This window comes from Panulirus ornatus, chromosome 4 (assembly GCF_036320965.1).
Source record: "Panulirus ornatus isolate Po-2019 chromosome 4, ASM3632096v1, whole genome shotgun sequence".
Lineage (NCBI taxonomy): Eukaryota > Metazoa > Arthropoda > Malacostraca > Decapoda > Palinuridae > Panulirus > Panulirus ornatus.
The window spans coordinates 88,576,894-88,599,661 of record NC_092227.1 but is presented as its reverse complement, the minus strand read 5'-3'; the positions used below and the strand labels follow the sequence as shown (position 1 = coordinate 88,599,661).

Genomic DNA, 22,768 nt, shown 5'->3' with positions numbered 1-22,768 from the left:
TTGTTTAATAACTTATTAATGAACTCTTATTGTTCTCTGGATGTGATTACTATTTACGTATTATATGTGTGTGTGTGTGTGTGTGTGTGTGTGTGTGTAGCTCACCTGGGTGATGGTAGCAGTGCTTCCCTCGGCACTGCGCGTCACTGTTATGACCGGGTAGCCTGGCTGCCGTGTCCAGGTGTCCATGACTGTCTTCACTGTGACACCGTCAGCCAGAGTGTCGTCCTCACGCCCCGCCTCCGTCAGGAAGTGCCACAGGTCGTCCTGGGTGTCAGCACTGCGGGAAATGTCAGCATTGTGTCAGCATAGTGTCAACATAGTGTGAACACAGTGTCAGCATAGTGTCCACATAGTGTCAACAAGGATTGTTATGCCTGATCACAGGAACTCCTGCGAACATATGATTGAGCGACACTGCCAACACGACCAGTAACTGTACGATCACTTAGCGGCAGTAGAACATATCCTGACTACTTACACACGGCTGAGGTAGCTGGTGAGGCCCTTCCTGAAGGTGTCCTCCGTCAGGATATGGTTCAACATACGAATTATCGACGCACCTGTCGGGAGGAAATGTAAGGCATTAAACATGAATAACATTCCTCTAACTTAGACGAAACCCTGGCACTACCTGAGGGAACCCATGCTCTGAGGAACCCATGCTCTGAAAGAACCCATGCTCTGAAAGAACCCATGCTCTGAGGAACCCATGCTCTGAGGGAACCCATGCTCTGAAGGAACCCATGCTCTGAAAGAACCCATGCTCTGAAAGAACCCATGCTCTGAGGAACCCATGCTCTGAGGGAACCCATGCTCTGAGGGAACCCATGCTCTGAGGGAACCCATGCTCTGAGGGAACCCATGCTCTGAGGAAACCCATGCTCTGAGGGAACCCATGCTCTGAAGGAACCCATGCTCTGAAAGAACCCATGCTCTGAGAGCAAAAATGTTCATTGGAAAATCTCGAAAATACTAAAAACAAAACCCTGAATATTCTAACATTTTATTGTTAAATGTTCGAGAGACTTTGGACGAATATTTGTGGATACGCTACAGTTTCCTTACTCCAGTTTGGTTGTGACTCGTTTTCTAACATCACTCGTAATATGTCTTAGAAACTGTCCTGACTGGATAATTACCTTCAACTATCAACGTAATGTGCAGTAAGGTGGTACAATTGTCCACCTCTATGATGTAAAGCCGAGATGTTATCAAGATGAAAAGACATTGTCAGGTATCACCAGTACAATGGCTTTGTATACACACTACGGGTCAGATCCGAACCCTGGGCAGGGTGCATGGCTACCTTGGTCACACAGGGGTTAAAAGACACACACACACACACACACACACACACACACACACACACACAACAAATTCTGGTTGTGTACATGCATTTGTCTGTCCATCGACACAGAAGGCTTATTGTCACAGGAAACATATTATTCAAGTAATCTTCTAGCTCTTCCTAAGTGATATGATAACTTGAATATGTGAACATTGAAAGTATTACCATAAGATGCCACAAACATATATCATTATAAACATATATCATGAACAAATGATTTATCAAGCAGAATATAAAATGAGACAAATATTTGTGAGTTTTACTGTCATACGCCATATTTCCTCTTCACATATACTATACTTTACCATTGTCACATAATTCACCTTTCCTGGATACGAATCTTCTCATTCCCGTCCTTTAACATAAGTCATATTCATCGAGAATTATCTTACTCCGCATAATAACCGTATCAACTGATGACAATATTATCATTCACCAACAAAAGTCTCCTCATTCACTCATGATGTAAGCCTCACACACTCACAACACAACACCTCATCAAAGGCTCTAGTTGAGATGAACACAACCTTCCCTCACCCACGACACGTCTTATTCATTATGGACCAAAGATAAGAAGTTACGTGCGCTGATGACACAAGTTTAACAATCCACTGAAAAGTCTGTTCCACCTTAAGAATAACTTTCTTCGTCTGTGACATAAAAGCTAGTGTGATCTTGTATCTGACATACAACATAAAGGTTTCTAGAATGTAATACCTTCTTCATATACTCGTTGTTCACCCTTGATAAGAACCTTATCATAGATCTAATCCTTATCCACCACACAAATGGGATTTACTTCACAAGTTTTGATCGACTGAGCAGAGAATGAGTCTTCCTTCCCTCGGACATTATTGCAGTAACATAGTGGCTATCCTCCTCCAACAGAGGCCATAGTCATATGCCAAACACGCCACATTCATCCTTGGCATATCTTTCCCATACTTGACACACACATTCTTCACTCCTAACCATATGTTACTCACACCTGAAACGCTCCTTAACTAAAAGCATATTTCTTAATGATCACTTACTCGTTCGTGACCTTCACCCTGTTGACCTCTCGTACACCCTACCTGTACATGACGATAGCCATACTCACCCTAGACACACACCTTAGTCATGATACGTCATACATGCACAGGATGAAAACATTATTGATCAATGATACAACATTTGTTCATTCAATACATCAACACTGCTTATCATACATTTTATACCGTCTTGCAACACATGTTTGATATCTCCTCATGTGTTGTATTCCCAGGACAAGTGTCGCTCACTGTGTTGTATTCCCAGGACAAGTGTCGCTCACTGTGTTGTATTCCCAGGACAAGTGTCGCTCACTGTGTTGTATTCCCAGGACAAGTGTCGCTCACCTTTCTTAGAGATGACGTCATCTGTGAGGTGATGGTTGTCTGGTGTGGCGGTGATGTGTGTCCTCAGTGGAGGGCTGGACTCCATACTGTCAAGAGCTAACATGTTGTGCATGCTATCCACCACCAGCTGCCCCACCATCTCCCACTCAGGCTCCAGCTGTGGAGGAGGAGACAAGATCTTAGCAGGATGACAACGAGAGTACGACGGTACGACCTTGTAGCACGACGACACGACCCCTTATCACGACGGTGCGACCGTTGATCACGATGGTACGACCTTTGAGCACGATGGTACCACTTTTGGGCACGACAGTACGACCCTGGATCACGACGATACGACCCCAAAGCACGACGGTACAACCTTTGGGTATGATGGACTGTCTTCTGTCCCGACTCGTAAATATCACATCAGAGGCTGGACCACCATTCTCATAGGTTGTCTCGTCGTGCTCAAGGGTCGTACCGTCGTGCTCAAGAGTCGTACCATCGTGCTCAAGGGTCGTACAGTTGCGCTCAAGGGTCTTACCGTTGTGCTACAAGCTCGTCTCGTCGTGCTCAAGGGTCGTACCGTTGTGCTCAAGAGTCGTACCGTCGTGCTACAAGGTCGTCTCGTCGTGCTCAAGGGTCGTACCGTTGTGCTCAAGGGTCGTATCGTCGCGATTAAGGAGTAATCATTTGGGTTGTGGTAAGGGAACTTTAACAATATATTGTGAATTGATAAAAATACATTACCACAGAATATCTTCAGCATCGAAGTAAATACAAGATAAAGAGTTAGTTTGCGTCATGAGAATCGCAATGGAAGTAGATACCTCGAGTCTTGGCTGTTCATATCTACAACATGTTGTACAGCTTGGGTCGAGACCCACAGCTCCAGTACGTCACACATGATAATCCGTTCCCTCTCGTACTGACCGACTCCCTGGACACAGTATCCCTTCAAGGCTCGAGTTCCCTGGGAAGTGCTATTGTCCCTGTGACCTTCCCCTGAGCACTGAGAGCTCTGACCTGATGTGAGGATTACCTCCCGTCATTATGACCCTCTAAGGTGTCCTACCTAACGTAAGGTGGAGCCACTCCTGCTCTCCTGGAGTGAAGGGTCTTCTGGAAGGGACAGCCCTCATGATCACTCACTCATGGTCCCTCATTTTGTTCCCAAAAGACGTGAGAGTTACATACAACTCATTTTCTAAATTCTCAAATATCCTGAGCCCATGAGATAAAGTTAAGAATATTCTACCAGTCTACGATAGAGGAAAAAAAAGATATTCATATATTTACGTGACTGGTCCCCACATACTCCAGGTATGAGGCAAGTCCCTCATTGATCCAGGCGTCGTCCCAGCATGAGGAGGTCAGGAGGTCAGCCAGCCACTGGTGGGTTAACCTGTGCACCACCGTTGACCTCACCTCCTGCTTGTTGGCCGCACTGGTTGACCTGGGGTCGTACAACATCTGTGCCGCTCTGTACACGTGAAAATAAGACTTTGATTTATACAAATATACATTTCTAAGTAGTGTTAAGGTTATACCACCTTGGGTCTGTGTGGTCTGTGTATCTTTGTCTATGTAACAGTCTCTCTCTCTCTCATATATATATATATATATATATATATATATATATATATATATATATATATATATATATATATATATATGATAAAGAATTACCTATTGGTAAGAAGGATTCCAACCCAGTTCCACCGCGCTACATGCCGGTACGCTTGTAGTCTAATGGGTAGCGCGCTGGCCTGCCGCATGGTAGCACTGGGTTCGAATCCTCAGATCCCAAACATTCAAAGAACCTTTCACTTCATCCTACTTCCTCCACCTTTGTGTCCCACTTCTTCTTGTTCCTTTCACTTCTCGACCTCTTCTCACTCATCCTCTCCATATGTCCAAACCATTTCACACTCTGCAGCTCTCAACCACACTCTATGTGTTACCACACTATCTCTTACCCTGTCATTCATCACACACACACACACACACATTGAGGAGTGTATGAGCAACAGGTTTGTTTCTCACCTGATGGTAACGAGTCCCTGGGTGTCCTTGTCTCCCTCAGGTACACCTACGGTGGACACCAGATCCAGCTTGGGTAGCAGGAAAGGAATATCGAAATAATTTTCAAAGAAAGCCAGCGCCTCGGCTCCCGTGTCCAGCGCATAGCTTGCCTGATGGAGGACTGTCTTCTGGGCCCACACTGTCAGTGGGTCAAGAAAAGTGGATGACAATACATACATAACACATTACTGTAGAGCTTGATAACCTGAGGTAAATTAATGCCACAATGACGTCGTCTTATACTGCTGTTCATAATTGTCAATACAAAGCTAACAATCGTTAGAACTCATTTGATAATCCCCGACATCTACTACGTCAGTCGTATTATGTTGACTTCGACGTGAGAGTTCTGTCTTACTGGACGTAAGTCATGGTGGGATTATCATATATCTGGTCACTATGATCAGATCTGTCTGATATGACAGTGATTAAGAAGGATCCACCAGGTGCCCAAAGCTTATACCGTCCATCTTATGATGCTTTTAACTATACATCACTGAGGCTCCTCACTCACACCGCTACACCTATGCTTACAAACTGCTTGGAGCCATTCATCAGGACGTGTATAGATACACAATTATTTTTTTCACATCATTTTGTTACGATGCGTCAGTGTGGAGTGATGACTGCTTATAGCAAATAAAACTCCATCACAACACTCGACTCCATCTCGTTATTATAGGAAAAAATAATATTACCCATCATCTTTTACATCATCACACAGATAATGCAATGCCTAACGTGAATATGTATAATCATTATTCACTCTAAATATTTTCTATCAGCAAAACATATGACATTAAGATAATCAACTGTTATCAAAAAGAATTTGTTATTATTATGACAACCTATTGTTATAAACATAACTTGCAATTGTTAGCAAAACTTGGAGTGTGTCAGAACCCATAATGTACGTCAGTAAGCGTCTTTAGTAACATATTACTGTAGCCCGTGGATGCCTGAGCACAGATGATACCTCAGTTTTATTTACACATTTCTCTCTTGCTTCGTCCATGTTGGGATTTCACTGACCCACAGAATCATTCCCTTCAGCACGACGGAACAGCCCTTTCATACAGCGGTACAACCCTTAGCCTTGACCGCCTGGCGTTTATCTGATCGTAAAGGCTCAGGTCAAAGGCCAGGCCGTCATACCGAAGGATCGTAAAGTCTTGCTCGAGGGTCGTACCGTCGTGCTCAAGGGTCGTACCGTCGTGCTCAAGGGTCGTACCGTCGTGCTCAAGGGTCGTACCGTCGTGCTCAAGGGTCGTACCGTCGTGCTCAAGGGTCGTACCGTCGTGTTCGAATGATTAAATTTCTCATGAGAGTAGATTATAACTTTCCTTTAAGATTACTAAACGAACAAGCCTTTCTAACAATGATCTTTCGCATCATTTCATCTTTTCTTTTTAGTTCTTTAAAAAACAAACATTCCTTACCAGATAACAAGTGGGACATAATGACACAGGGGAAGGTTATGTGGCAGTAAATGTGTGGAGGTTGTGACAATATGAAGTGTACAGATGCCTGGTAACGATCACGTTATTCTTTATTGATGTGTCATATATGGAGGAAGTGTCTGGGGAGAAACTGTCTGGGGCGGAACTATGTGGGTGAGGAGGAAGTGTGTGGGGAGGAGCTGTCTGGCTACATGTGTTGGCCACACATTCACTACAAGACAATATCCCAGAGCTCTCGACCAACCTGATATGTCGACGTCGCCATAAGTGGTCGAGGTTTGGATGAAGTTGAATATGATGAAGGCCAGAGTGTGGGTGTAGGTGGGGGGTGTAGTGGTGAAGTGTTCCCACACCCAGCCTGGCTCACCTGACCTGCAAGATGGGAATCATTGTAGCATTATTAATCATACCAACATCTGGCTACACTAGTGCTCGCTCATAATGATGTTGTTTTTGTTAATAATAATAATGATAATAAGAGTAATGATGATAATCATAATGATGATAATAATAACAAGAATGATAATAACAATAATGATACACTAATACAACTATTACCACTACTACTACTTCTAATAATGATGATCACTTGTAGTCCCCTAAGTACATAGAACCACACCTGGTATTCCCATACACAGTGTAAAGTTAGGTGTCAGCTTAGTTCTCATGTCGTGTTATCTTATCAATCTGTCTGTTATCATCTAATCCATAACCATGCTGGTGGATCAGGTTATAGAGCGCTTGAGTTTTTGTGAGGAAAAACACTTTCAGCGAAAATGTTAAAGTTGCGAGTTAAAATCATAGGTTAACTTCCTGCGCTTTCTAAAGCTGAAATGCAAATTGAAAACACATTTCATGTTTACTCAGTGCTTATGTAATCTGAGTCGCTAAGGAGACAAGAGGCAGCTCAGTCATTTTTAGCTGAGCTGATGAAAAGAACAAAGTTAAATATGAGATGTGAGGATTCTCATTTCTTCACCGTGTATAAAAGAAAAAAAAACTCTTTGGTTATCCTGAGACAGGAAGCTGCATCACAGGGTTGTTAATCAGATGATGAATCAAAATCATGAAGATGTTGTAGGATTACAACAAAATTGAAGTTATTATGAATATAACTGTTCTGCAATGTGACACTAACTGTTCTGAATGTAACTGTTCTGTATGGTGTCACTAACTGTTCTAAATGTAATTGTTCTTCAAGGTAATGTCAACAGTTGTGAATAGTTCTCCTTCCATCATTATCTTTAAGGAAAGAAATTGTTTACTTCAACACAGAGAGGAAGGAGGGATGACCCGTCCGTGTGAGCAGAAGGACCAGCCAGACAACACATGACCCAGCTGGCTCACGTCTGGGTTACACGTTATAAACTTACACAGGTTCTGTGGCGTACGTTGGCATGGTGGAGAGGGCTGTCATGTGCTGCTCCCTGGCCAGTGACACTGTGAACTTGGCCTTTGATTCTGGTTCATCTAGACATGGGAATGCTCGCCTGGCACCTGTCGGCCCGAACATCGAGACAGCAAGCATCCTGCGTGGTGAGCAAGACAGAACCTTATCGAATAATGCTTGGAAACGATCACTAATAACAGGAATTATCTGCATGATAAAGAGTCTGAGATTAATTAGTTGCTAGTCATATATTCAAGGACGGGAGAAACCTGAGCGATCTGGTTAGTTCACCGTCATCACAACAACTGAATGTTAGACCATATACATATACCTGCTGGTGATGACTGACCTGCTGGTGATGACTGACCTGCTGGTGATGACTGACCTGCTAGTCATGGCTTAACAAACCTGTTACATCAAGATCATCAGAGCCTTTGATAATCTTGAATCTTTGTATTAGATCAACTGTTAACCATTTCTTTTCTAAGCTAAATAGATTCCAGTCGTTTAATGTGTTCACGTAAGATTATCTGTTATCAGTCCGGGAATCATCTTGGTAGCTGGACGCTGTTCTCTCTCCATCATACCTGTGTTCAGGTAGGATGACCAAAACTGAACCCAAGATTCAAGATGTGGACGAACCAATGATATATGTTCAGCGCGAGAGAGCGAGCAGGTACTGACGTGCAGAGAGGAGGGAGGTGAGGTTAAGTAGGAAGAGTGGCATCAACGGTGTAAGAAGGAATAAGGTTAGAAGCAGAAGTGAGAGGATCATTAATGGTCAGATGAAAGAGAGTAGGTGACAGATCAGAACTCTGAGGAACACCACTGTTGATAGGATAGGAGAGGGAAGTCGCTCATCAACGGCTGCTGTGATTGACCGACCTGAGAGGAAACTGTGCATCAGAGAAGCAGTGAAACCAAAGGAGGGGAGTTTAGAAAGCAGACGTGCCACTCTCTGTCAGATACTGTGGAGATATCGAAAGCCATGACGGATGATTTACTAAGATTCTTGAGACAGGAGAGATAACCACTAGACTTTGTGCCAGAAAGTCTATATTGGTGATCTGAAAGATGGGAATGAGATTATAAGCATTCGAGAAAGTGGGAGTTTAGGTGAGTTTCAATATATATATATATATATATATATATATATATATATATATATATATATATATATATATATATATATATGTTGGAATCAGTAACATTACTGAAGGTAGAAATCTTCATAATGATATATAGATTGTATTCATATTGGTTCAGGGTTGAATGCTTGAAGCGCTCGGAACTACAGACACATGATCTGCACTTTGTACTCACAAATCTAATACAAAGCTACCAAGGTATGTACAATGCTTAAGTACTTCAGGGTGTTTCCAGTAGCGCTACAACACATCACTCAACACTATGTTGCAAGATCATGAAAAGTGTTTCCCTTTTTAATGCATCCCTGGGACCACTTGTATAGTTCTGAGGTTAGAATGTTTCACTGAGCGGTTACGGAGAAAGGCAAACACCTTGAAGGTATTTCCTGTACACCTTTGTTCATTATCTAATCGTTCGAATGATAAGTAGGAAGTTTATATTGAGCTCTCAAACCCTACAGTCCCTCTGTGGAACATGTGCATCTGCAACTTTCTGCTGAGTTACTGGATACAAAGTCAAGGTCACGTCTGTATATATCCTTGGATGACCCACCGTGTCGGTCATGACAGAAGCAACGATGAAAATTGTTTGACTTTTATTTCCTCATAAAGAAATTCCTATACAGGATCACTGCCATGCGAGTTGTGTCACGGTGGTCAATCTTTCTGAATCTCCAGACATTTGCTGAGATGTGGTCAACCTCTGCAGTGAACAACTCACTAGATCGATAATGACTGAGTGACGAGGGCGTGCCTTCCAGTCCACATAGCAAGGATCTTTATCACATGATAGTGGACAACAGACACATTCGTCAAGCACATACATCACCTTCTCTTTATGTTCGATACTGTATATTGTATGACACCAGAAGAGACTCAACTGAGAGAACAAGTTTGGCTTAGTTTCCTCTCTTAAAGTAGTGTATACAACCAATAACTCTCGACCATTAACATTTGTAACAATAGACACCTGTGAATATAAGGGTATTCCTCCAACAACACTTCCAGCCAGCGACCCATATGAAAAGACAAAGAACACTTGTGACCAGGAAAACATGACTGCAAACACCTGCGACCACAACGCTTGTAACTACTAACACATGACCACGAACATCTTCAACTTAAAAACACGCGACTATTGACACCGTGACCACTCTTACCTGCCATCAGTGACAAGTGTAACACATCTGGGTACTGGTACCAAGACTAGGGAGATGTTTGTGGGTGGGGGAAGGTGCCTCCTGCTTGACAATTCTCTTCTGCAAATGAATATATGATCTCAGACAGTCTCATCATGGACCATCAGGTACCCGTGTTATCTCTTGTCCTGCCACGTACTTACACGGTGTCGCCGCTGGAGTCCAGGTAAGACGACCTGGTGAAGCCTCTCGGCTGGTCGCTGAGGACGCCAGTGAAGCTGAGGGAGACGACAACATTGTGGTCCACACGAAGCTCTCGGTCCAGCTTGGCTACGTACCACTGGCGTCTGGCATCATAAACGTGCTGCCGTATGACCACCGCCTCACCGTCCTGCCTCACCTGGTGGGTGGAAGAGATGCCTCAGAATGGTTAGACGTAACAAGTGGAGTGCCACAAGGATCAGTCTTTGGACAGATTATCTTTCTCATACACTTTAAGAATGCTGATAACAGGCTGCATTGCAAGATGCCAAAATATACTGATGACACAGCGTTGGGAAATGAATCTAGAAGTGAATATTAACATCTTTAGCTTTAAACTGATACAGACAAACTAATGAATTGGGCTCATAGGCGGCAAGTGAAATTTAAAATCGATAAGTTTACATAACGGTAACAAAACGAGAAGGCAAGTTACAGTATTAATTCTGTTGAAATGCAAAAGGCAAAGGAGGAGAAAGACTTAAGCAAGATAATCTCTGGTGACCTAAAACCAAGTAAACGTTGAACAATCGCAGTGTGTTACAACCACAATGCTGTACAACCATGGTGTATTATAACGTGGTGTATTATAGCCAAAGCGTATTACACATAGTGTACTACAATCACACTCTATTGCAACCACACTGTATTGCAAACGCACACTATTACAATCACAGTGTATTACAACCTCAGTGCATTGCAACCACATTTTATTTGTATGAATAGTTAGTTGTCAAAATGTTGATTGACGTAAAGATATGATAAATCTGAAACCGCACAAACTTCAGTTGGCCGTTTTGATAACTGTTTCTTACCATATACGTCGAAGCTTTGGAACTCTCTACCTTCTCATGTCTTTCCCAATAACTATGACCTGGCACACATTTTAAAAGATTTTCTCTTCCGCCAAAATTCATAAATACTTTCTCCTGTCTTTTCTTTTTCCCTTTCACTGATCCTCTCTATATTTCAATTAAGGTCCGGCCTTCATGTGGACTCTCGTCCGTGACTGGAGCCGCCAACGTAAAAAAAAATACAGCCGGATTCATCAACCTCAAAAGAAAATACAAACAATGTAACAACATATGTCAGAAGGAGAGAGTAAACAATACACCAGAATCTTTGTACACATTTGAGACGACATATTGTTACACATGCGATGGATGAGTCGCACACTCACCGTGATGGTGTCATTGTGGGTGATGATATCAGCCATGTGGAGGGTGATGTTGGAGGTCGGCTCCAAGACCTCGAGTTCCACCTCCACGTAGCCGAGAACGCTGAAGTTGCCGCTGACGAAGGGTTGAAGTCTGACCAGGTAGTGGACGGGGTTGAGGGACGAGGGTAAGCTGTGTCCTCAAGTGAAGGTCGACACTTCAAGTTACTAGGTAGCTTCTCAACCACACTGGATGAGGACGTAGACACATCATCCTCAGTGGTCATGTATTCCTCAGTGGTCTTGTGTTCCTCAGTGGTCTTGTGTTCATCAGTGGTTTCGAATTCCCCAGTGGTCATGTATTCCTCAGTGGTCATGTATTCCTCAGTGGTTTTGTGCTTCTCAGTGGTGTATTCCTCAGTGGTCATGTATTCGTCAGTGGTATAATATTCCATAGTGGTCATGTTCTAGACGAAAGGAAACACATTGATCATTATAATCCTTCACACTGGATAATCATTACTCACTCTAATTCTGGAAGACGAATGTTATAGTTATACAGAACGACGAAGAACAACACTATAATATAGTTATACAGAACAATGAAGAACAACACACTATGTTATAGTTATACAGAACAATGAAGAACAACACACTATAATATAGTTATACAGAACAATGAAGAACAGCACACTATGATACAGTTATACAGAACAATGAAGAACAACACACTATGTTATAGTTATACAAAACAATGAAGAACAACACATGTTATAGTTATACAGAACATTAGATAGTTGTTAACACTATGGCTGTTCACTGACATACAGCTTCAGCACTTCTTAACTTTGAAATAACTGTTTAGCCAGCAGATAAAACCTTATCATAATATGAAGATAAAAATATGAATTTGTAGTTTCATTATGAAAACACCATGTGGGAAATAGTTAATTAGTCTTAACGAGGAGCACTGTATACCCTTCCTGCAGAGATGAAGAATTATGCAAACATTAGTGAATTGTAACCTGAATAATTATAGATGTTGTAGGAAAGGAAAACTTATTATGAACTACAGTCAACAACAACACAGGAGGTACATTAAAGACAGTCAGTCACACATGTTCATTCTATCAGTCACATATGTTCACACCATCAGTGGCACATGTTCACACCATCAGTGACACATGTTCATTCTATCAGTCACATATGTTCACACCATCAGTGACACATGTTCATTCTATCAGTCACATATGTTCACACCATCAGTGGCACATGTTCACACCATCAGTGACACATGTTCATTCTATCAGTCACATATGTTCACACCATCAGTGGCACATGTTCATTCTATTAGTCACATATGTTCACACCATCAGTGGCACATGTTCACACCATCAGTGACACATGTTCATTCTATCAGTCACATATGTTCACACCATCAGTGACACATGTTCATTCTATCAGTCACATATGTTCACACCATCAGTGGCACATGTTCACACCATCAGTGACACATGTTCATTCTATCAGTCACATATGTTCACACCATCAGTGGCACATGTTCACACCATCAGTGACACATGTTCATTCTATCAGTCACATATGTTCACACCATCAGTCACACATGTTCACACCATCAATTATTTCCCTACTCTTCTCTCTTCCATGTTTGGCAAAATTTTACCCCTTAATATCTACCTGTAGATCAGTTCTCATATTTCAAGTCCCATGTTTATTGCCCTCCATTTGTAATTACCTATTTGTACTGTACGGGGAGGGAGTTGTACACTCGTGGAGCCCCATATCTTGTACTGTACGGGGAGGGAGTTGTACACTCGTGGGGCCCCATCTCTTGTACTGTACGGGGAGGGGTGTTGTACATTCGTGGGGCCCCATATCTTGTACTGTACGGGGAGGGGTGTTGTACATTCGTGGGGCCCTATCTCTTGAATATGTACTACTGTCATACAACTTCTTAGATCTACGTGAGTTGTCCACAATCACATTTCATAACCCCGTTCATTCCATTTATCCATCAGTTATATCACACTAGACAAGTACCTGCATATGTTATCTAAGAAGTTGTTCTGTTCCAACATCGATCGAAGAACTGTTCACGATCTACGTCATCGAGTAGTATAGAAAGATAAAGGTTGTGATCAGGTCACCCTTCACTTTTTTCTCTTCCCACTATTACTCACTGGCACTTGTCATACTTCTGTAATTACCATTGGCATTCATCACTGTCCCCACCAGCTGTCTGGGAACTGTCATGCACCACCTTATACCTCATACCACAACACACGTGCACCTCATACCACAACACAAGTGCACCTCATATCACAACACACGTGCATCTCATACAAGTGCACCTCATACCACAACACACGTGCACCTCATACCACAACACAAGTGCACCTCATACCACAACACAAGGGCACCTCATACCACAACACACGTGCATCTCATACAAGTGCACCTCATACCCCAACACACGTGCACCTCATACCACAACACACGTGCACCTCAGGATCTACGACACACGTGCACCTCAGGGTCTACAACCACAGGTTGTGGCTGACCTCCGGGTTGGTTGTGGTGGTCGTCTCATCATCAGGTATGGCCAGGTAGCCCACTATGCCTCCGCCGATTAGGATGGCCATGACCACAATGAACCCCACGATGGCCAGGCCCATGTCCAGCGTGTCTCGCCTGGTCTTCATGTCTCGCGCTGTGTGTGTGTGTCTCTCCTGAGCACTGGGCACCTCCCTCCGCCTCCCAGCCAGACGTGACGAGATCTGCAGATTAACTACAACAATGTTATTAACATGTGTTAATGTTCGTTAGTAACATGTGTTAATGTTCGTTAGTAACATGTTAGTAATTGTTACTGACACGTATTAGTGCTTGTTATAAATATATGCTAATGATCGTTATCAACATATGCTAATGATCGTTATCAATATATGTTAATGATCTTTATTAACATGTGTTAGTGATTGATTGTTATCAACATATGTATCGTTATTAGAATACGTTAATGATTTTTATCAACATGTGTTAATGATGCAATGCTCGCCTCTCAAAGGTAGAGCCTTCACCATGATGGTACGACTAGTGAGCACGACAACACGACCTTTGAACACGACGACGGTACGACCCTCTGGCATGGTGATCCAGTTTTGGCTAATCGTTACTGGCCAGGTCAAAGGCCAGGCTGTTATACTCAGGGGTCGTACCGTCGTGCTCAAGGGTCGTACCGTCGTGCTCAAAGGTCATACCGCTATGCTCAAGAGCCGTACCGTCGTGCTCAAGGGTCGTGCTGCAGCCGTGCTTAAGGTGTTCACGAGGTAAGTAGTATCAAGCGAGTTCAACTTCCTGCGACCAACTGTGCTGGGACCCCGCGGGCTGGGACCCCATGCGCTGGGACACTCTGGGCTGGGACCCCATCCGCTGGGACACCATGGGCTGGGACCCCATGCGCTGGGACACTCTGGGCTGGGACCCCATCCGCTGGGACACCATGGGCTGGGACCCCGCGGGCTGGGACCCCATGCGCTGGGACACTCTGGGCTGGGACCCCATCCGCTGGGACACCATGGGCTGGGACCCCGCGGGCTGGGACACTCTGGGCTGGGACCCCATGCGCTGGGATCCCGCGGGATCCTCCTGCTGGCTGGGACCCCATGCGCTGGGACACCATGGGCTGGGACCCCATGCGCTGGGACACTCTGGGCTGGGACCCCATGCGCTGGGATCCCGCGGGATCCTCCTGCTGGCTGGGACCCCATGGGCTGGGATCCCGCGGGATCCTCCCGCTGGCTGGGACCCCATGGGCTGGGATCCCGCGGGATCCTCCCGCTGGCTGGGACCCCATGGACCAGAATTTCATAAAACTGCTTTTCGTTCTGAGTGGTATACCTTCTCCTGCCGCTTGTGTCATTGTGTCACTAAACATCTACACTGCAAGGTACACTCACCACATTTTCTTTGGTGATTCACTATACTCGTTTTGTTTTAAGTATGATATTTCTCGTTAATGGTGCCAGTATGGCAAACGATTTCAAAGAAAATAACAGATATAGTGAAGGTTTTTCGCTAAGCAACAGAAGTCTGAAATGTCAGAATAAGTTCCACAGCCGATTCATTTACTAACTCCCCCCCCCCCGACCCCCCCCACCCCTCACAACATTACAATAAGTTCACGACCCCCACCCCCCCCCCACCCCACCCCACCCCACCCCACCCCACCCCACCCCACGCTCCCCAACCATAAGTTTACTACGTAATAAAGATGCGTAAATCTGCGTAAGTTATGAGACAAGTCCTTCAACTGTGATTTATGCAGGTGAAACATGGACTTGGAATGAGTCAGAGATGTGAAGAATCCAAGCTGTGGAAAGGAGCTATGTGTGAGGAGCGTGTGGTATGTGAGAGGAGCGTGTGGTATGTGAGAGGAGCGTGTGGTGTGTGTGAGGAGCGTGTGGTATGTGAGAGGAGTGTGTGGTGTGTGTGAGGAGCGTGTGGTATGACTTGATGCAATGAAGAAAGAACTGAGAGAGGTTTGTGAGAGCTGTGGTATGGCAGGGAACTCACAGAGTTTTACAGATATGTTGGAAGCAAGAGAGTCATTACCCAGTCTATTACTCCATTGATAACGGAAAACTACGTCTTGGTTCATGACAACGAAGACATGACAGAAATATTAAATCACTTTTTTTTTCTTGAACATATTAACATAAAAACCGGGGAGTAACAGTCAAGAATAAACGGAAGTGAAATAACTCACATGGCAACTCCTGATAAGTTTTATCCCACAACAATGAAAGAGACGGAAGAATGAGACAGTTAAACTCTTGACTGTCCTTCTCAGTAAGTCACTTGCTACAGGTCAAGGTTCCAGATGAATGGAAGTTTGCCAAGGTCACTGCCTGGAAATTACCGTCCAATTAGCTTAATGTTTGTCGTTGGTAAACTTATGAAGAGCATCATTCGAGGTAGAATGTAAACATTTCGATGACCAGCACTTAATACACAAGTCTCAACTTGGTTGTTGACGAGACTGATCATGTGTGACAAAGCTGACTGATTACGTTCATCATATAATCAACATGTGTGACGAAGGGAAAACTCTTCATGAATTCCTCTAATATTCAAAAAGATAAATGAGGAAAAAGGACGGACTTGATAATCTCTGGTAACATAAAGCCAAGGAAGTAGTGCACAGAAACGTAGGAACAGAACGAACAAAAAAAAAAATCTTGTTATCCTGGGAAAAGCATTTGAATCTAAGTCCAGGAGAATCATCCTTATTTTCTACAATAAATGGTTCGTCTACATCTTGAATATTGTGTCCAGTGTTTGTCATCCTACGTAAATATAAATAAAAGTAAGACAGACATAATGGAGAGAGTATAGCCTCCAGCTACCAAGGTGACTCACACACAGACAACATATCTCACGACAGCAGAGTAAACGACTCGAACCTATTTAGGAGAAGAGAAAGTTAAGAGGTGATCTAATACAAGGATTCAAACACTTTGATGATCTTCATCTATAAAGTTGACTTAAGACTTGGTTGGCCTGATTTCACTCGTAGTAATGGCTATAATAAGCTTGTGAGGCAAACGTTTTACCTCGGATGAAGCAAAATGCTTTTTTCCATCAACATGATTGTAAATATATAGGATTATATGCAGTTACTGTGGCAGACAACTGAACTATAGATACGTTATGTGCGCCTTCTTAGTCACAATGACATTATACAGTGTATTCTCCTTCCATTACCTGTATACCTTACCACTTCTGTCGCAGTAATCTGTGAGTTTCTGATATCTTCTGTTATCACAAACTACATGCGATAATACTCAGTGATTTGTTGGTGTGTGAATGCCTTTGTATTTTTTTCCTTTGTTGAACGTCACACGCCCCCCCCCCAAACATACGATAAGCGTACCCCCCCCCCCCCCCCCCACCTTACATAAGTTCAACTCGACCTACGCGTACCGCTACATCCTTGGTGAACAACGGATCAGTAACGTAGACGAGGATGTTGTACCGTTAACCCGCACGTAACGAGTCAGGTTGTGGAGTTGTGGTAAGACAGTGCTACGTTATCAGTTCACGTCGGCTATTAATGAAGAAAGCTACAGTAATGATCTGGTGTTCAGGCTTTATAACAAGCGATCTAATAAATCCTCAAATTACGTAAATAAAGGTTGTTGTTGTTGTTGTTGTTGTTGTTGTTATGTTCGTGATGGTGGGTTAGGTCGTCTGTCGTGGTGCACACGTGCCACATGCCGGGCAAGGCTAAAGCAATGAACTAAGTTATGACAAATCAGTTGACTGGTGTTGTGGTACACTGGTAAATGTACATAAAACATTACATGTACACAACGGACGTTACGCATGATCGAGAAGGTTCTAGCCAGTGTAGGACTGGCTGGCATACGATGCCATACACAAGTGTGGATACAATACACACACACACACACACACACACCATTATTCTTGTTGACAGTTCATACCCAATAGGTCTTACCAGGTGGACACCCACGCGTGTTGTACGTTGTGTTGTTGTGTGTTACCCTCAAAGTAGGTTCTCTGTGGGTCGAGCCATGCTTCACTGCTTCGGATTCTGGTGCAATCGGGTCGAATGTCTAAGCAACTGTATGTTTTTGGTTCGTAACATCGCAAGTGTGTAAACAGTCTATATGTATTTATTTGTACAAAATCGTAATTGAACGAGCAACGTCTGAACGAAAACTATCACTGCCCAATTATGCTCCATAACCAATCACCTGATGGCCTGTAGTGTTCGGACACCTGGCACAAACTTTGCCTTCATCATCACGCCCTGTGAACAGTATTGCAAATGTTCGAACATGTCTCTCATTACGCTACCTCAGGCACTTTCACTTTCCTACTGAACACATAATATCAGCAACGTATCTTTACACACATGCCTGCCATCATTCAGAACATGTAAATAGGTAATTCTGATACTACTACTGTGTTGGAATTTACTGTGTAACTTGTGTATCATTATGTTCGGTGTTTACCGCTGGCCTGGCAACTCTTGCTCTACATTTTGTCCTGGACGTCTCTCTCCTAAAGGAGACATTTCTTGGAAAAACGGCATAGAATGAAAAATGTTCATTTTTCTCTATACAACTGATCCTCAAAGTTTGCAGGTGGAGTTCAATAAAACGCCGAGTGTGAACGAATGTGGCCTCTTTGTCTGTTTACCTGGCGCTACCTCGCTGAAGCAGGGAGTAGCGACGCTGTTTCTTGTGGGGCGGGTTAGCGACAGAGAGGATGAAGGTAAGCAAGCATGAATATGTACATGTGTATATATGTATGTATATGTCTGTGTATGTGTATGTATATGTACATACATGTTATGTATACGTGTGTACATGTGCGTGTATGGGCGCTTATGTATATATGTGTGTATATGGGTGGATGGGCCATTCGTCTGTTTACCGGATGGTGGTGTTCGGGTCTGGCTTCATGCCTGTCATAAAATTTCTATTATGTGGACAGGAAAGGGAGCTGCTTACAAATTTTGCCTGCGCCAAAGCTATCCAATTTGTATAGGCCTTCACTAATACTAATGTTATAATTCTTTTTGTATTTGATGATAGAAGATTCAGTGATATTTCTCGTGGGAAAAGAGTTACAGTTAATAACTGAATTACCGTTACTCCAGTCAGTACAATGGTCATACTTTTTAACATGATTAAACAAAGCATTTGATTCTTTACCTGTTCTTATCCTATATCTATGTTGCTTAAATCTAACATAAAGATCCTTACTAGTCTGCCCTACATAAAACAAGTTACAGTTTTTACAAAGGATTCTGTAAACACATCCCACAGAATCTCTCGTCTGATGGGTTTTTCATTAAGCTATCCTTCATGGTATTGCTATTGCTGATGGCTACATTTACATTACAGGATTTAAGCAACATGGGAAGTAGAGTAAGATAATCACTAAAAGGGAGAACTAAAAGATTCTTGGTATCAAGGGAATGTTTGGGTTTACCTCTGTAAAATGATTGCCAACTTATGTGATTTATCAATGAAAGATCTAGGATACTTTAACTTGTATCCAGTGAAATGTATCTTCTCAAACTCTTCATCAACAAATCCCGGACTGCATATACATGATGCCTTAACAAACATCGACCGGAGAATTCGTGGTCATTATACCTTTAGCATTACAAATGTTCTTAAACATATGTACGGTAGATTTTGCCAAGTAAAACAAATCGATTTTCTTGTCTACTTCAGGAGTTTAGATTCAAGCTTGTAAAACGTCAAGTTAGCATCTCTGAGTGACATCAATAAGCTACATAAGTTACCGTGATTTATGGCCAATTGTGTAGTGTTAGTTTCTGTATCTATACGTGACCTTGAATTACTGGTTAAAGATACCAACACTACAGTACTGACCATGAATTACAGTATTTTGATTGGTCTACTGATAAAGCACTCAGATCAGTTAAGTACAAAGAAGTGTAGAAAAAGATCTATCAATTTTACCTTTCCATTTCCGTCTGTCAAAAAGTAGTTCATTACTATTAAAATTTATTGTACATTTCGAATTCAAATCCAGTCTTAATGTTAAAGGTATATTGCTCGGGAATTCACCTGTTGAGGTCATTGGCTGCACATATCAAATTCCACGCAGAGATTGCAACAAATTTTCCGTAAGTGAAACGAGCAAGGGATTAGATATTATCATAAAACAGCATAAGTACAGCATACTCACTAGCCAGCAGCATAAGTACAGCATACTCACTGGCCAGCATAAGTACAGCATACTCACTGGCCAACAGCATAAGTACAGCATACTCACTGGCCAGCATAAGTACAGCATACTCACTGGCCAACAGCATAAGTACAGCATACTCACTAGCCAGCAGCATAAGTACAGCATACTCACTGGCCAGCATAAGTGCATCATACTCACTGGCCAGCAGCATAAGTACAGCATACTAACTGGCCAGCATAAGTACAGCATACTCACTGGCCAGCAGCATAAGTACAGCATACTAACTGGCCAGCATAAGTACAGCATACTCACTGGCCAACAGCATAAGTACAGCATACTCACTGGCCAGCAATTTAATGTCTTGTTTGTACATTTTAGTGATAATAATCGCTCAGTTGATTAGAACAATGCCAAGGTTACTATCCAGCGTAGGGAGAGGGCTGACAGAAATAAAATAGACTCCAGCGTGACTAAACATCATTATGATAAGGCATCAGATAGCATTCAAGCATGTTCAACTCCACGGTATCTATTTTCTCACGCTGTGGCTAGACCTCTGAAGATGTAGTAATAAAGGAAAGTGCTCAATGCTCTCACGTTTCTTTTTCTAATGTTGATTCTACTTTCATGAAGTCACGCGTGTGGTGTGACGTTTTGCGCGCACACACACACACACACACACACATATATATATAAATATGTGTGTGTGTGTGTGTGTGTGTGTGTGTGTGTGTGTGTGTGTGTGTGTGATGATGATATGATCACACTAGTCTATAATGATAGTGATGAAGGTGAAATCGCACTTCAGTAGGAGTTCAGATAATTTTCTTTGTTAAAACTTCACAATGCACAACACACATGTTACTCGGAGACAATCCGACTCATCAGATGTAAACAGTTCATAAAGTTTCAGATCCCAACCCCAACCAACACACAGGCTTATACACCCTGCTGCTGTGCCACACCAGACACAGACCTGACCAGTCACGGGTAAGAGGAGGGGAGGGATGCCTTGTGGTTAAGGGGGAATTGTGTGGCCTGGGTAGCGAGATGTGTGTTCGACTATTCTTATGTTATCATGATCATTCTTTCATAATAATTTGGATGATAGCATAATGCGCTTTAATGTTTCCTGGGGATAGGTTAATGTTATTGGTATTAGCAATTAAGAAAGATTCAATGATATTACGGGTAGAATAATCCGATGATTGGCACAATATGACAGCGATGCTAAGGTCTACTGGGTGATCATTTTCTTGCTAATGTTTAGCGACAGCATCACCTTTGGTCATCCCTGCGTACTGAATGACGGTGCAAATAGCATCTCTCAGTTCCAGCCAACATAAACATGTTTACCTACCTTACATTTAACGGCGAAAACACTCAATTTTCTGATAACATGGCGTAATTTTTATTTAGTCTCTTACTGATAGTGTTATCATATTGGAAGGCATTAGAAATACTGTTCTCTAATAGCCTTTTCACATTAGCTGAATTAGGAGAATAGGGCAACACCAAACATTGAAATCTATCCTATTTTTCCACATTTTTGTTACTAGGTGTATAATACTTCTTCCTGGTTTTCTAGTGAGTATTGCTCAGAAACCACTTACGACGACATAACTGCCTCAAGTTACGTCTTATAAAGCTACATTTACCTTCTAGACTTGTTGGATCACATATACATGCTCTGAAAACATGGACACAACTACAAACATTTTTACAAAATGCTCAAGTACTGAAAAATAATGAATACATCTCTCAGCGTTGGTAAACTTCCTAGGCGTTGGGATTTGAAATGTTATGATTTGTTTACCCCTAATGAGGTGGACTGTCTCCGAGCAACATGTGTTGTATATTGTAAAGTATTAAGAGAGAAAATTATACGTACTCTTACTGTAGTGCGATTTCACCTTCATCGGTATCATCATAGACTAGTGTGATCATCAGATTATGAACTGACGAAAAATTGTCTCATTCGTTCACATTCACACGGCAGCTGTTATACATAATCCACTGAAACTAGAGGCCCCTGTCCACAACATGTTCCTACAGATGTTTCCCTGGTGTTCCTCGGCCGTTTCATATGTCCCGTGTTAGCCCATTGACGTCACGTCGTCCTAAGTGAAGTACATCGCTCCACTTTGTTCTACTCCTTGCTCGCCTCGCACCCTCCTACATGTCCAGTCCCAGAACCTTCAAAGCATCTTTCACCCCCTCCATTCCACCTCCTCCTTGGTTTCCCCCTTTCCCTGGTTCTCACCACTTTTACATGTATATCCTCTTAGTCAACTTCTCCTCACTCATCCTCTCCATATATCCAAACCATTTCAGCACACCTCTTAGCCCTCTCATACATGCTGCTCTCACTACCACACCTCTCTCTTAACCTATCATTTCATATTAGAATAACCTCCTTACACCACATTTCTTCCTCAGAAATCATTTCCAACAAATTCATCTAATTCTTTAGATTTCTGCCTAAGGCTCACACCTCACATCAATACAGCACCGACGGGACCCCTACACCATCAACATCTCCATCTTTGCCCTTAAAAGCAGTGACCTCTCTTTCCACACATTCCTCAATGCGTCCAAGACATTTGCCCATCACCCACCCTGTGGCTCACTTCAGCTCC

General features: G+C 42.8%; 1 protein-coding gene across 1 annotated transcript in view; it reads right to left on the bottom strand.

Annotated features, from left to right (window-relative positions):
- The window catches only part of LOC139746204 (aminopeptidase N-like), a 34,488-nt gene that overhangs the window by 11,102 nt on the left and 618 nt on the right, over window positions 1-22,768 (bottom strand). The window contains 10 exon segments of the mRNA XM_071657140.1: window positions 106-280; window positions 482-563; window positions 2,731-2,887; window positions 4,012-4,195; window positions 4,759-4,936; window positions 6,502-6,629; window positions 7,631-7,786; window positions 10,138-10,334; window positions 11,376-11,818; window positions 13,934-14,160. Of these exon segments, the coding sequence (XP_071513241.1) occupies window positions 106-280; window positions 482-563; window positions 2,731-2,887; window positions 4,012-4,195; window positions 4,759-4,936; window positions 6,502-6,629; window positions 7,631-7,786; window positions 10,138-10,334; window positions 11,376-11,411 (1,293 nt within the window). The 5' untranslated portion in view covers window positions 11,412-11,818; window positions 13,934-14,160.